We start from the raw sequence: 13931 nt of genomic DNA on the forward strand, positions 1-13931 counted from the left end.
GCGCAGATAGAATGGTGCTGGGCTTCGCTCCCATGCGCTTCCAGGACGGGGGAGCTTGATACAGGCGATGGTGGTGGCCACGAAAAGATTTTCCTGCCTAAAGAGGCATGCTCCGGGGCCTAGAATGGCCAGGCTGCAGCAGGGACCAGCACTCGCGGGCAGCCAGGGTTAGTTAAACTACTGCCTGTGGGTGGCCTGCAGCGGCTGGTGGCAGAAGTAATGTCCTAAGCACCCGTTGGTGCCGCTAACTGAAGGAGTGCAAGCAACCCAACCCCACACTGGACGCCCACACTGGGCCTACCCAGGTATGGAAACGGCCTATGGAAACGGCCTATGGAAACGGCCTATGGAAACGGCCTATGGAAACGGCCTGCACCTCCTTTCCCCTTCTTGAGGCTTCCCACTACTGTGCAGCCTGTGCCACTCCCTCCCACAGCACCACCACGCACCACCCTCAATCCCACCACCAGCTGCACGAGTTTACCGTTCCTACACTGCCAAATCGCCTGGCCTGTCCATTTTCTCCTGATGATCTCCCAATCGCTGCAGTCTTGCGCTGGGTAATACCACCACACACATCTCTGACCTGAATGCCGTATCACATTGTTCCTGCATAAGGGCTTTTCACAGTCCAATTCCTTCCCCGGCATCTCAACTGTCTCTATTCAAATGCCTGCGATGTTTCATTCCCCCAGCCGTTCGCTCGTCTCTCTGACCTCCGGGTAACGTCGTATTCAGCGTCCTGCCCGATCGCATTGCAATTTGGCGATTCTCTGAACCCAGCATTTGCCTCTGTCGTTATATTGGTTGCACCATTTCGAATTGTATGGAATCCGCTCTGGACTCAATGCGACGTTGTCAGGCCGATTGATTGATTGTCCAATTTCCTCATCGAAGAGCTCCATCCTCATTTTCTCCCCTCGAGTTCTCCGTGCCAATGCCAGGTTGCTCAGATCACGGTCTGGCAGGCGCCCGTGGAAGGAAATTGAAGCAACAGACTGGTGTGCGCAGCCCGCACCCTCGTCTTGGTATAGAACAGTGGCAGTGGTGACAGGCACAAGGGTTGACATCAATCGTTCGATCGGCGAGAGGGCTCGTCAGGTTCTAGATGATGAAACCGAATGATTGGGAAGAGATGGCAAGCGTGGCAACCCAGACAAGGTCCAGATCACAGTTGATTCAACGGAGATCCAGCCGCCAGGCTTCGTCCCGGGACAGACATGGCAAGATCTTTGAAGAGACGGAACATACCACCATCCGCGCTGTGACGCCAGACTATATCACGCCTCGCGCCGACTCTTTCGATGCTAGTCACATCCACTCCCCAGTACTGCAGCCCACGCGCACACGGCATTCACAAAGGAGACGGGAAACCTCCGCATCCGCCTCGAACACTGAGGAAGACAGTACTATCGAGAGAAGACGGCGGAGGGCACAGACAAGAACAAGTACCAACGAAGAAGTGCCGGTGGATATTTCCCCCGGGTCCTTCATCACTAAAACTCGCAAGAGGCTCGGGTCCATAGCCACAGGCCTACCCATTCTCCCTCCTGATGAGGCTCATGGGTCAATCGGGTTTCCCTCAGTGGTACAAAGTCCAGAACACTTGGACCAACACGGTCCACCCAAAACTCCACGTCGGCCATTTTCTCCCGATGACTCCTTCGCCGCAAGCGCAAACAGTCTTCGGTCTCCCAAGCTGCTCGATATCGATTCCGGCAAAATTCTCCATCTCATGAAAACTACCTGTGGTCGAATGCATGGCATCCTTTTCTTTAGAGCACTGCATACGACGGCATGGGCTTCTGGCTACTGTGCTATTAACGTGGCGCCTGGTAGTCTGGTATGCCAGACCAAGGGCGAAATCCACCAGTCTAAGGTATTAATACCAGATCTGCGGGGCTGCACCGTCAGGACTCACTACGACCATGAATCCCAAAGCACGTATCTGAGTGTTCTAATCGCATCCTCAGGAACTGGCTATCAGCTCCGACCTCCAGTGCCTGAAACTTTCGACTCGTGGCTCGCAGCTCTGTTGTGTTGGCAACCATTGAGACCGAAGGGCATACATAACAAGATGACCAAGCCTCAACCAGTTGGAATCGCCGACAAAAAGGCAGTCTCGCAGAGGCGTCTTTCCGATCTCACGAATCCGAAAGCCACAGCTATAGTGAAAGTGGGTAAGATGTTAATCTGGGACGGACCATTGCCTTCGGGATCTCAACTCGAATCATCACCCAGCAGCATTGGCCGGTCAATGACAGAAGAAAACTATCTCTGGCGCAGAGTGAGCTGCACTCTCCACGAAAATGGCACATTTCGCCTACTTAGCGAGGTCGATAGTCGGGTGCTGTCGGTAACACCATTGTCGCAGCTTTCTCGCTGTGCAATTCAGCGACTCGATGAAAGCGTGCTGCGGATGCCACATTGCATCGCGATCTATCCTCAGTATCGTGTCCAAACCCCTGTTGTAGGGCTTTCGAGACCGATGGTATTATGCTTAGAATCCAATGTCGCACTCGAAGCTTGGTTTGTCTTACTGCGAGCCCTGACTGTGCCGGAGTTATATGGTCCAGAACAACTATCTCCCGAAGATGCACAGGCTTTATCGCAACCATCGCAACCATCGCAACAGAGTGACAACATCTCTGCGCCGGGCATGTTTCGGATAGAGCGATCCCTCTCAATCAAGATAACTGAGGCAAAGTTTACCCAGCGATCGGCCCCAGCGGACACCTATGAATACAGCAAGGCAAAGGCAAAATCAGCAAAGGTTGAGCAAAACAAAGAAGGGGTATACGCGGAGATCATGCTGGGTAAGGACTTACGAGCCCGGACAACGACCAAGCAGACGGTTTCTTCAGCTTTTTGGGCAGAGGAGTTCAATTTACCAGACATTCCCGCATCTTTATCCAAGATCACCATCGCGGTTAAGCTTGGAAACCCTGCAGAGAAGGAATGGACGATGGTCGCTGATAGCCTCTACGATATCTCGGCAGACGCTGGATACCTTTCCGGCCTCGGCGGCCTGGAGATTTCGTCCCACGATCCGATCTTTGGGAGGGTGGATGTATCGATTGATGAACTGGAGCGTAGTCACACCATCGAGAAGTGGTGGCCTTTATTGGACAACAACGATCATTCTGTCGGCACGGTCCTGGCCCGGTTATCACTGGAGGAGACGGTGATTTTGATGGAGGCAGAGTACGCAGAATTTGCCAATCTTCTGCACAACTACACGAATGGCTTAACAACACAAATTGCTCATCTCCTTGGGCCTGATCTTCGGCAACTGTCCGACATCCTCCTGGACATTTTCCAGGCATCGGGTAACGCCACTGACTGGATCAACAATCTTGTAGAGGAAGAAATTGACGGCATCTACAAGGACACTCCCCCAATGCGAATGCGCTTCAGTGGCCGAATCCATTCCAACGACTCGTACGAATCGGCCGAGCAGAGAGAAATGCTAGTTCGTGACCTCAGTCGATCGGCTGCGATGGAGGCCAACTTGCTTTTCCGAGGCAACTCACTCGTAACCAAGGCACTCGATGCCCACATGCGCAGGCTGGGCAAGGACTATATGGAGGAAGTCCTAGGTGAAAAATTGCGCAAGATTATCGAAAGGGATCCCGACTGCGAAGTCGATCCCAGCCGGGTCCGATCGCAAGAGCAGCTCGACAAGAACTGGGCGAACTTGCTATTCCTCACCAGCCAAATCTGGAAATCGATCTATCTCTCCGCGGCCCGGTGTCCAATGGACTTGAGGGTTGTTTTTCGCCATGTCCGGTCCTGCGCAGAGGATCGATATGGCTCTTTCATCCGGACGGTCAAGTACACGAGCGTCTCTGGTTTTCTTTTCCTTCGTTTCTTTTGTCCTGCAATCTTGAATCCGAAACTCTTCGGCCTGATCCAGGGTACGCTTTGCTGAAACCTCCTTCTTGGCTCATGCTAATATCGTCTAGATTACCCCCCTGACCGCACGAAGAGGACTTTTACATTAATCGCGAAGTCCCTCAATGTCCTTGCAAACCTGGCACGATTTGGGACCAAAGAACCTTGGATGGAGCCCATGAATAAGTTTTTGGCGGCATCAACGAACCAGTTCAGAGCCTTCATCGACGAAATATGTGCTGTGAGCTCCTCTCAGATAGCTTCGGCTAAACTCGAGCCTCAATATGCGGCGCCAAACCAGATACGCGGTCGACTTTCAGCTCTGTCCCGAGAGGGGCTTCCTAGCCTTCCATACCTCCTGGACCATGCAAAGCTAATGGCACAGCTCATTGACCTATGGGTTACGCATGCCCCTGAAAACATTAGCGATGCGACCGACGACGAGGCTGTACAAGCGTTTCATGCGGTCTGCGTGAGGCTCTCGCAGAGGAGCAAAGAATGCTTCAAGGCCGCGGAGCAAGCTGAACGGCCTGATGAAAAGTCGGAACATACCTGGCAACGGCTCCTCTCAGACCAGCAAAATTCTATATCGCCGAGCAGGACTTTTGAAGAATCTCTGCTGAGATCACACAGAGACACCGAGATCACGGCTCTTCCCCAAACGACAGACACCGTGGCAGAAGTAGAATACAGGAATGCCGAGCTTTCTCCAGTTGTCGGAGAAGGCGATACGACACCATCAAGCTCAGCATCGGCGTGGGAAAGACGGATTCCCTACCCTCACCGGGCAACAGAGGCCCGAACAATGACAGACTCGACGAATTCATCGACCGATGCAGTTGATATGGTTGAAGATGCTCGGCGGCCGATGTCCAGCAGCCGCGATGGGCCAACAAAAAGCCGTCTGTTTGAATTAATGAGTTCTTCTTCGCGGCGGAGAGGAAAAGCCGGGGACCGCGCTTATGTGGACGACGACGGGCACGAAGTTTGACGACAGTAGCAGCAGATTTTGATGACTTTGTGATGTCGCTACCTAGATACCAAATCATGTACGAGAAACAATGATCTTTTAGTAACTCGGGTACAGATCCCACAGTCCTGCAGATAACTACCTAGCGAATATCAGACCAGCCTCTCCTTGGCTGCCAGCCTTCCCGCCACAATGTCCAACCAGTCCAATATCCTCGGAAACCAGAGCATTTGTTCCTGCCTCTTCCACCACGCCGCCCCACGACTACCTCCGAGTGCTTTGTCCCCATTTTCTTTTGCTGACCCTCTGCCTTTCCCTTTCCTGACTAAATCCATGGCCCTATCCTCTTCGATCCCTCCTAGCACGGCCTGTGTCTCCTCGTCCATTTCCACCCCACCCCTCTCCATCTCCGCGAGCAATCCGTCGACCTCCCTCAAGGAACTCCGCGTCAGCCAGACCAAGGACATCAACGAGTTGTAGAACTGCGGGCTGGCGCCGAGCACGTACGATGTTGTCCCTAAAGAGCGGATTCGGGGTAGGAGGAGCAGTGCGTAAGGGGACGAGGGGTAGAGGTTGATGTAGAGTCTGAGGGCGAGGAGGAGGGAGGCCGGGTAGGTGTGCTGGAGGATGGCGAGTTGGGTTGCGGAAAGTGTTGGGGATGAGATTGTGTTGTCCGTCGTGGCGTCGTCGGTAATATAGGTGCCGGAGCTGGGAGAAGAGCGTCGCAGCTCTCTTTCCGCTGCCTCGATCAGTCGCCTTGGGTTGTCTGACTTTTCTCGCGAAAATGTGAACTTTTGCAGCCCACCGCATCTCGGCAGCTTCTCCATGTCGTTGCTGAGTGCCTGACCACCTGGCCGGGGTTGTTGCAAGTCCCTGGCCATGGCGAATATTCGAGACTCGCAGACTTCCCACATGGCAATGTCGCCCTTCTTGGTCTTCGAATGCGCTGCCTCTTGGAGGGCGCGGGATATCGAGTGCAAATGGTCACGAACGGCATTTTGGATGGATCCATCGACTTGGCTGAAGGGGCGAGATGGAATGGCGGTCTCGGCGAGGATATCTCCTTCTTCTTCTTGTAGTTCGGAGAGACCTGGAAAATCCGCCACTTTTGGCGCTTGCACACCCGAATGCCCAGCAGTGCTTGTTGCCTTGGTCTGCAGAGTCACGGAGAGGTTCTCGGGACTGTCTTCCTTGGCATTTCGACTCAGCTGGTCTGTCAAATCCCGGTCATGTTCCTCCGTTAATCTGGCCCTAGACTGCTCTAATGGGGAAAGGACAGGCTGCGTGGTTTGCGCTTGTTCCCCGGGCGTTTCAAGGTTGGATTGGTCTCCGACGACATCCTGATGCGCGACATCGCCATCAGGCTTTTGAGCAAGGTGAGACCCATCCCGCCCAAACCGATGGCTCCGCAGAGAAGAAGTGAATATGTTGAGAATATTCTCAATGTCAGTGTCGGCAGCATCTGCATAAGCCTTGCGTCGCTTTGAGAGGGTCGGTTCGGTCTGTTTAGGGGCAAACCGGAGTATTGTCTCAAAGGCTCTGCGCTCGCTTGCGGTGATGGTAGAGCTGATTGTTGTTTCGGCGTTGCTGGAGGTGGAATCAGATGCTATTGGAGACCAAGTGACGCTTCGGGCTTTTGCTTTGAGAAAAGACTCGTCCTCGGCCGGGGAAAGGGGAGCTTTGCCATCTTCGACTGGGACATCTGAACCCACTTGAGATGACGCAAATCGTGGACGTAGGCGGCAAGTTCTCTTTGGTAAGCGCAGGATGGTCCGGGTATGGTAGAGAAATGGCAACTCCATACGAGCTGCCATGTCCAAAACTACAGTATCGAGAAACACGACATGAAGGGAATGGCTGGGAAGAGGAAGAAATCCATATCACGTGGACTTCATAGTAATGAATCGGTACAGTAACTAGCCCGTTATAGATCTTGGCAAGTTTGTCTGCGCTCGGAACGTGACCAGCCTCGCCAGGCTGAAACGTCCAACTGTCTCTCCGCCCGGGCGGCGGGCGCCCTCGATGCCTCCTGGGCCCTGGCACCCACTGGCACCCACCTGGCTCGCTGGATGCCTCCCTCCTTAACCGCAACTGCGCGCGCGCCCCACCATGCGCCTAGTGACTTAGTGACACTTGCTGGACTTGCTCTGCCCACGTCCATGATCCCTCGTTGATAAAGACCATATCTACGCCTCACCTCTACGCCCGCTTCTCTACCTTCTCCTTACCAATATTACAAATTCTGACCTTGTTCTCGCAAGCCCGCCCCTATCCTCTCCAATTCCACCCCACCTGACATTCCGCCCTGACATACACGTTATCGTACTCCAATCACCCCCACGCTGGTCGGCCGAACACGTGGAGAGAGTGCTTTCGTCCCGAGTCTGCGCGGTCCAGGTGCCGCATGACTTGTGGCACAACTCGCGATCACACAGCATACCAATTCCCCGGGGAAAGCCTGACTGCGTCTGTAGTCACTAGGGCACCTTTCCACCCTTCTGCCTGCGTTGTGCACGCTCTCTACAGTACACCCTTTGTGAACCTACCCGCATCATGAGCACCGCCCTCCCTCGATTGACTTCAGACCCTCCAACTGCCTGGAACGATCATGAGCAATACGGAACCATGAATCGAGGACATTCAAAGAGTACTTCTCAACACCCCGGGTCTATGATGCATGGACCGGGCAGACAGCGGAATGGCTTCAGCGGCAACGGTGAGAAGGCTGTGCCGGTACCGGGGTCGACGGTCTTTGGGAACGGCGCGGACAGAAAGAGCAGTATCTCACAGGGCCAGCCGCTCTTTGATATAGCGAGGAGCCCTCCGACCACGTCGAGCAAGAGTGAGTCTAATTGTAACCGAAAGAACGCAGCCTATGCTGACCTGTTTGTCGCAAGATACCAAACACGTCCCATGTAAATTCTTCCGTCAAGGGGCCTGCCAGGCAGGAAATGCGTGCCCTTTCTCCCATTCTCTCGACCCAATGACGCAGCAAGCGCCTTGCAAGTATTTCATGAAGGTACGACTGTTTTTAGTGGTGGATAACTCAAGATCAACAAGATTAACGTGTACAGGGGAATTGCAAGTTTGGCGCCAAGTGTGCGCTGGCTCACTATCTTCCTGATGGGCGACGAGTCAATCGGGCAGACCTCGATGCTGGTTTCGCCATGTCAGGTCGAAACTTCAACTACGCAAATCGATCCGAACAATCGCCATTCCCCAGCCAAGATCCAAGTCTGGGAGATCCCATACTCAATCAACCGCCCTACGGCCAAGACTATTTCCAAGGTTCAGGTTTCCCATTGATGGACAGTGACGAGGCGGACGCGTTTCAAGACCGGTACAACCAATATCAACCGCCCTCAGCCCTCGATTCAGGGCTCAACTCCCCCCCAACGTCTCAGTTTGGTTCTCCGCCAAATGATTACCAATTTCCCAAGTCGCCCGTCGAGAATCTTCGAACCGCCCTCAATGCCCCTCTGCCACAATCCTTCGATGCGAACGGAGTTTCCCACATCGCGAAGTACGGGCCTCTCGGCCAGTCTGTCCCAGACAAGTTTGGCATGCGATCTCCAGCGTCTTCTTCGCTGTCTAGACAACTTGGAAGTCCTCCAGAATCAATTGTCAATGTTCGAAACGCCAACTTGGGGTCCAATTTGAGGAACGTGTCGCCTTTGGGTCTTTCGCCGCAGAATGCAGAGGAGTCCATTGGCCAGCGAATTATGCATTCTCAGAGAACAGTTAAAACAAGAGGGCTATCAGCAAGTGTTCCGCGCTCACATCTTCCTTATGAATGGGAGGAAGGGGTGGGGGTGGAGACAGACCTACTTCCCAATAGTCTGCACGACGAAGTACTTACTCCCCAGGAAAAGATGCGCCGCGCTTCAAGGGCGGATCAAGAGCACAGCTCCAAGGATCATGTCCACGCCCTGGCGATTCCAAGTGGAACTTCTAGCAAAGTGGGATCCCCACCAGCGGGAAGTCCTTCCAGATTCAGTGCCTTATGGGCTGAACAGAGGGAGAGAAAGGCTGCAGAGAACAATGTGCCGTCCAGCTTCGGGCACGTTGGTTCACCTCTTCGTGGGTCCTGGATGCCCAGCGAATCGTCCACTCCGAGCGTACAGATATCTGGTATATCTCAGGCGATGGCCCGGATGCAGCTCAACCGAGTTGACTCGGGCGAATCGAATGGATTGAGGGTCCAGTCGAGTGGTCTGAGACACTCGTCGGCGCCCATTGGACGATTTGACCGTGGGATTTCCAGCCCTGGCTTGAGTTCAAAGAAGATCGATGAAGAGGTTGAAGGAGTATTCTTCCCCATGGACGGCGATGACAAGACACCCAACTGGTCAGGCCAGTCACCTCGACTTGTGCCACAGCGCGACAGAAGCAACGGTGACTTGACGGGACATAAAAAGGACACCACAGGACTCGATGAGAATGGGTTGAAGTCAATATGGGCTTTTCGCTCGTGAAGGGTTTCCAGCGGACGAGACGCATTAGCGATACACGTTGTCACCAATAATAACGAAGCACGACCGGCGTCCAAAAATGTACAGAATGTTCGATACCACTCCGGCTCCTCATTCGAGTGATGAAGACATGAAACCCCCAAAACTTTTGCATACACACATTGCAAGGCGTTTACAAATGAATGAAAGATGAAATCAGAACCAGGGCTTTTGAGTGAGGAAGGGGAGAAGTGATGGGCGCTACAGATACCTCTGCTTGTTTTTCAGGTCTTGCTTATATGGAGCGCCATAGATACAATGTCGCCGAAGTTGAATATGAGACTTAACCCCACTTCCTTACGATTCCTTTGTACCACCGGTGATAGAGAACGAGGAAGTGTGCAGCTTGCTTGTACTCGGTATTCAAGGCTTGAGGAGGACGAGGCGGAATGCAAGGCTGAGGTTGCCATGGGCCCGATTGGGTCGATAGACCTTCCCTGATATTATTCTGTCTCTCCTTCAGGGTCCTGCATTGAACTTTTTGTCAATCTGAACCAGTTCTCGTCGTCTTTGGACCATTCAAGTTGAAGACTGCATTCCTCTTCTCCCGTCCAAGGCATGTTGAGCAGTAGCTCGCGGTGGCGGCTATGCTCAACATGCATTGGACCTTTGCTGCGCACGGCAGCTAGAACTCCTCCTCATCGTCTCGCCCGCTTCCAGAGCTCAGGTACGTCGTGTCTTCCCCGTACCTCGACACCCGCAGGCCTTCTAAACGTCCAAGTGATCTGACTTCTCTCCTCTTCCAGCAACGACGATACCCTCTGGAAATAATGGGCCAGAATATTTATCGCCGATTCTTCTGCAGCGCGCAAGGGCCGTAGCCACCGAGCACCAGCAACTGGCGGCCGCAAACGCGGAGAACTATGATGTCGCCGTTGCGAAGAGGATCGGGGAGTTAGGTCCCGTCTCTGCGGCGTTGAAGGAGTGGGATGATGCACAGAATGTAAATACACACCCTGCCCTTTCGTCATGGTGTCGGATGATATCGCAGAATCTTACAATATTGATCTTGCGGAAACAGTCTCTCAAAGAACTCAACGCTCTCCTACACGACCCGTCTTCCGACTCGGAGCTTCGCTCCCTCGCAGAAACCGACATCCAGGCCACCACGGCATCATTGCAGTCACTCGCTTCGAATCTCAAGCACTCCCTAATCCCGCCGCACCCGTTCGCCTCGATGCCGTGTCTGATCGAAATCCACCCCGGGGCAGGAGGCTCCGAGGCTTCGTTGTTCGCCCAGTCCTTATTGAACATGTATACAGACTTTTGCGCGCGGAAGAGATGGCCCACGACGCTGGCGAGCTACAGTGCGGACGACTCAACCCACGAGGCCGGACTGACCGATGCATTGCTGGAAATCAACCATCCGGGATCCTACGACGTGTTGAGGACCGAGGCCGGGGTTCATCGCGTGCAGCGCGTGCCCGCAACCGAAAAAAAGGGCCGCACGCACACCAGCGCTGTCTCGATACTCGTGCTCCCCAATCTACCAGACTCGCCCTCCTCTACCGAAGGTCTCGACTACGACGACCCGAATTCAGACTACTACATCTCCCCCGCAGACGTGAAATCCGAAACAATGCGCGCCCGCGGCGCCGGTGGGCAGCACGTCAACAAGACCGACTCGGCCGTACGGCTCACCCACCTCCCCACGGGGACCGTGGTGGCGATGCAAGAATCGCGCTCTCAACACAAGAACCGCGAAAAGGCGTGGACGCTGCTCCGCGCGAAACTGGCCCAGATGCGCCGCGAACAGCGCGAGGCCGAGGTCATCGCATTCCGCCGCGCGGCCATGGGCGGCGTCGCCCGCACGGGTCGCGAGGATAAGATCCGCACGTACAATTTCTCGCAGAACCGCGTCACGGATCATAGGTGTGGTGTGGAGAGTAGTGACCTTGACGGTGTCCTGGCGGGGGCTCAGAGTCTCGAGGATGTCATGGGCAGTGTACGCGAGTGGATGGATGAGGAGGAAGTCAGGGGTCTGGTGGCTGAGGAGGAGATGAAGATGAAGACGAAGGCCAATCAAGGTCATAGTAATGGCAATGGGAACGGGAAGAAATGAGATCTACATGATGTTTTGAATGGATTCATGGCATCTTTCTTGGTGGCGGTGCTCTTTCTGCCACTGCAAGTTGAATCAGCATGATGCCTTAAGCCTTGCTACATACAGCAGAAGAACTTGCTCGTTTCATGCCCACTAAAGCACAAGCTGTGAGCTCTTCTCTCAACCCCGGCTCTGATGGGTGATCCCTGGCTGCTGCTCCATTTTTTTCTCAGCTCACAACATAAAAAAAAAGCTCATTGTCAGTCCTTCATGTCTGCTGCCTGCGAGTCATCATTCAATGCCATGCCATGCCATGCCATGTTCATGGGTATCGTGCCCTTTTTCGGTCCAAGTCCAATGCTCGTCAGTTCCTTTGTGGTAATCACACTCTGTCCGTAGCTCGAATTTTCTCCTTTTGTGCCAAAACAAGCGTCTCCGTTCACCAAGGTTCTCTTGCACTGTTCTGTCACTCCTCACTGCATTTAGCTCAAGAACCCTCGTAAATCTTCAGTTGGGCAGCATTTCGAATTCATGTGCAGCTCGCAGGCCCTGTTCATGTGCGGAGCTCTGAATGGACTACTCCGTAGACAACATTGTTGTTGTGTAGTCTCTGTCTCGTCTTTGTGATCGTTTTGATTTCGTCTGGCCTTCCATACCAATACTCTTCTCGCATGTATGGATTCATTCACTCCTCAATCATTCACTTCGCCACGGCGGCGCTCAACACCTGTGTGCGGAAGAATGCACCCTTTGTCTTCTCAATGACCTGTTGGTACACACTCTGTGGGGGGTGGTTCATGACTACCGTTCCAGCCTGGTAATCGATCTTGGCGTCCACTTTGGTGTCGCGGATGAGGTTGACGATCCATTTTTCACCTTCACTAGGAGAAAGTCCGAGACGGGTGGAGAGATCCCTGAGGTTAGGAAAGTTAGTGATTTGAGCTGATTGAAGCGAAGCAGTGAGGAAGGAGTCGGTGCCCTCAGACTTACTTGATATCAATTCTCTGATGGATCTTGCAATAACTTTCCGAGATGAGGTGTCTGGCACTCTCCATAAAAGCGTCAGTTGAACTTCCCAGGAAGAAATCCCCTCTCAAAATTGCCTCAGCTTCAGACAACTTCTTCTGTGCCTCTTCAAAGTCGAAATCGACGTAGAGAGCCTTGACAAATTCCGTCACGGGGTCTTGATATTCATAGACTTCTTGTTTGACGACTCTGACGAGATCCTTGAGTTGTTTCTGGTAGTTGTGCGAATTGTTCATGCGGGTGCGGTTGGTGATGACTGCGGCCGCAAGGTAACGGAGAATCCAGGGACAAACGGTTTGGATGGAAGAGATGTATGGCGGGGAGAAGTACATTTCCGTCAACTTTTCACGAGCGGGCTCATAGTTGAAGAACGGGAAGAGGGCGTAGTGAACCAGGGCTTCACGGGCCGTGAGTTGAGCTCGAGGATTGTTGAACAGACGAGTCTCAATATGTTCCTTGACCTTTTCCACTTCTTCAAGTGCGTTCTCCCATTCTTCACCCAGAATTTCGCAGACAAGCTTGCCCCAGGTGGCTTTGACCACTTTTTCATTGTCAGTGGACAGGACGCGGAAGCGGTAGAGCAAGTCAGCGGCTTCGGGATAAAGGCCACACTGATAGCGAAATCTGCCGAAGTCATAGAGGTTGTCCACCATCTGCTGCGTGACTCCGTGTTGTTCTTCGAGGAACTTCAAATTGGCGACCTTGTCGCTGCGAAGTTGTGAAGTGACTGATTCATCGTTCAGCAGGTTGGTCAGGTGTGCGGATTCCTCTTCGAATTTTGCAAGTTGGTTCAACACTTCCTCTCTCTTCTTCGCAAAGTCCGCAGGGGTCGACTCTGACTTGTGGATTTCCTTGTAGAGATTGCCCACGTAGTCGATCATGTTGGTGTCACTGAGGAGGTTGAAGATGGCCTGTTTGAGGTCGTCGTAACGCTGTTGTGAGATGTCTTCGGACCCGAGCTTGTGTTCAAGTAAGGGGAAAATGAGATGTCGATCCATGCGCCGAATGAGCTTCGCAAGGAAGGCATACTCGCCGGTTGGATCCTCGAGGCGCGACATCTTGGGTATGGGTCTAACTTCGTACCCAATGTCAATTGCGTTGAATTGTTCCTCCAGAAGGCGCAAATTGTACCGGGTGAGGCGGTGGCTGGGTGGAGGGGGAGGCGGCGACGGAGATGGGGGGAGGGAGAGATTAAAGATATACCCAGGGGTATCTTTGTTCTTTTCGTGCTCAGGATGGCCGCTTGGAAGATTATCGACCATTTTGAATATCAGTCGTGCGCTTGTGAAATTGAATGGGGAATGACACGCTATCCCTAAAAGCGTTAGATTGAGATGAATTGAAAAGCGGCGTGAGATGTGTTGAAAAAGTACTAGGTAGCGACAACGCCAAGCCGAACCCTGGGTGTCAATCAGCCTTGTGCTTAACGTGCGCATCAAGACCAATGCCCTTGCCTCGCCGTTTTTGCTCCTAAGGTGCACGGGGC

The 13931-nt window shown here is 53.4% G+C and overlaps 5 protein-coding genes across 5 annotated transcripts; 3 read left to right on the forward strand and 2 right to left on the reverse strand.

The window, feature by feature from the left end:
• Positions 1-1135: 1135 nt before the first annotated feature.
• Positions 1136-4885, forward strand: Z520_01710 (uncharacterized protein; the record flags this gene model as incomplete). The annotated part of the gene is made up of 2 exons (XM_016772226.1): positions 1136-3917; positions 3966-4885. The coding sequence occupies 2 exons, from the start codon at positions 1136-1138 to the stop codon at positions 4883-4885; spliced, it is 3702 nt and encodes a 1233-aa protein (XP_016637365.1).
• Positions 4886-5016: 131 nt separating this feature from the next.
• On the reverse strand, positions 5017-6678 carry Z520_01711 (uncharacterized protein; the record flags this gene model as incomplete). Its single annotated transcript, XM_016772227.1, has 1 exon — positions 5017-6678. The coding sequence occupies one exon, from the start codon at positions 6676-6678 to the stop codon at positions 5017-5019; it is 1662 nt and encodes a 553-aa protein (XP_016637366.1).
• Positions 6679-7417: 739 nt separating this feature from the next.
• On the forward strand, positions 7418-9339 carry Z520_01712 (uncharacterized protein; the record flags this gene model as incomplete). Its single annotated transcript, XM_016772228.1, has 3 exons — positions 7418-7706; positions 7762-7883; positions 7939-9339. 3 exons carry the CDS (start codon positions 7418-7420, stop codon positions 9337-9339), a joined length of 1812 nt encoding a protein of 603 aa, XP_016637367.1.
• Positions 9340-9933: 594 nt separating this feature from the next.
• Positions 9934-11437, forward strand: Z520_01713 (uncharacterized protein; the record flags this gene model as incomplete). The annotated part of the gene is made up of 3 exons (XM_016772229.1): positions 9934-10042; positions 10122-10318; positions 10397-11437. The coding sequence occupies 3 exons, from the start codon at positions 9934-9936 to the stop codon at positions 11435-11437; spliced, it is 1347 nt and encodes a 448-aa protein (XP_016637368.1).
• A 682-nt stretch (positions 11438-12119) lies between these two features.
• On the reverse strand, positions 12120-13707 carry Z520_01714 (eukaryotic translation initiation factor 3 subunit E; the record flags this gene model as incomplete). The annotated part of the gene is made up of 2 exons (XM_016772230.1): positions 12120-12333; positions 12410-13707. The coding sequence occupies 2 exons, from the start codon at positions 13705-13707 to the stop codon at positions 12120-12122; spliced, it is 1512 nt and encodes a 503-aa protein (XP_016637369.1).
• Positions 13708-13931: the final 224 nt, after the last annotated feature.

This window comes from Fonsecaea multimorphosa (assembly GCF_000836435.1).
Source record: "Fonsecaea multimorphosa CBS 102226 unplaced genomic scaffold supercont1.2, whole genome shotgun sequence".
Taxonomy (NCBI): domain Eukaryota; kingdom Fungi; phylum Ascomycota; class Eurotiomycetes; order Chaetothyriales; family Herpotrichiellaceae; genus Fonsecaea; species Fonsecaea multimorphosa.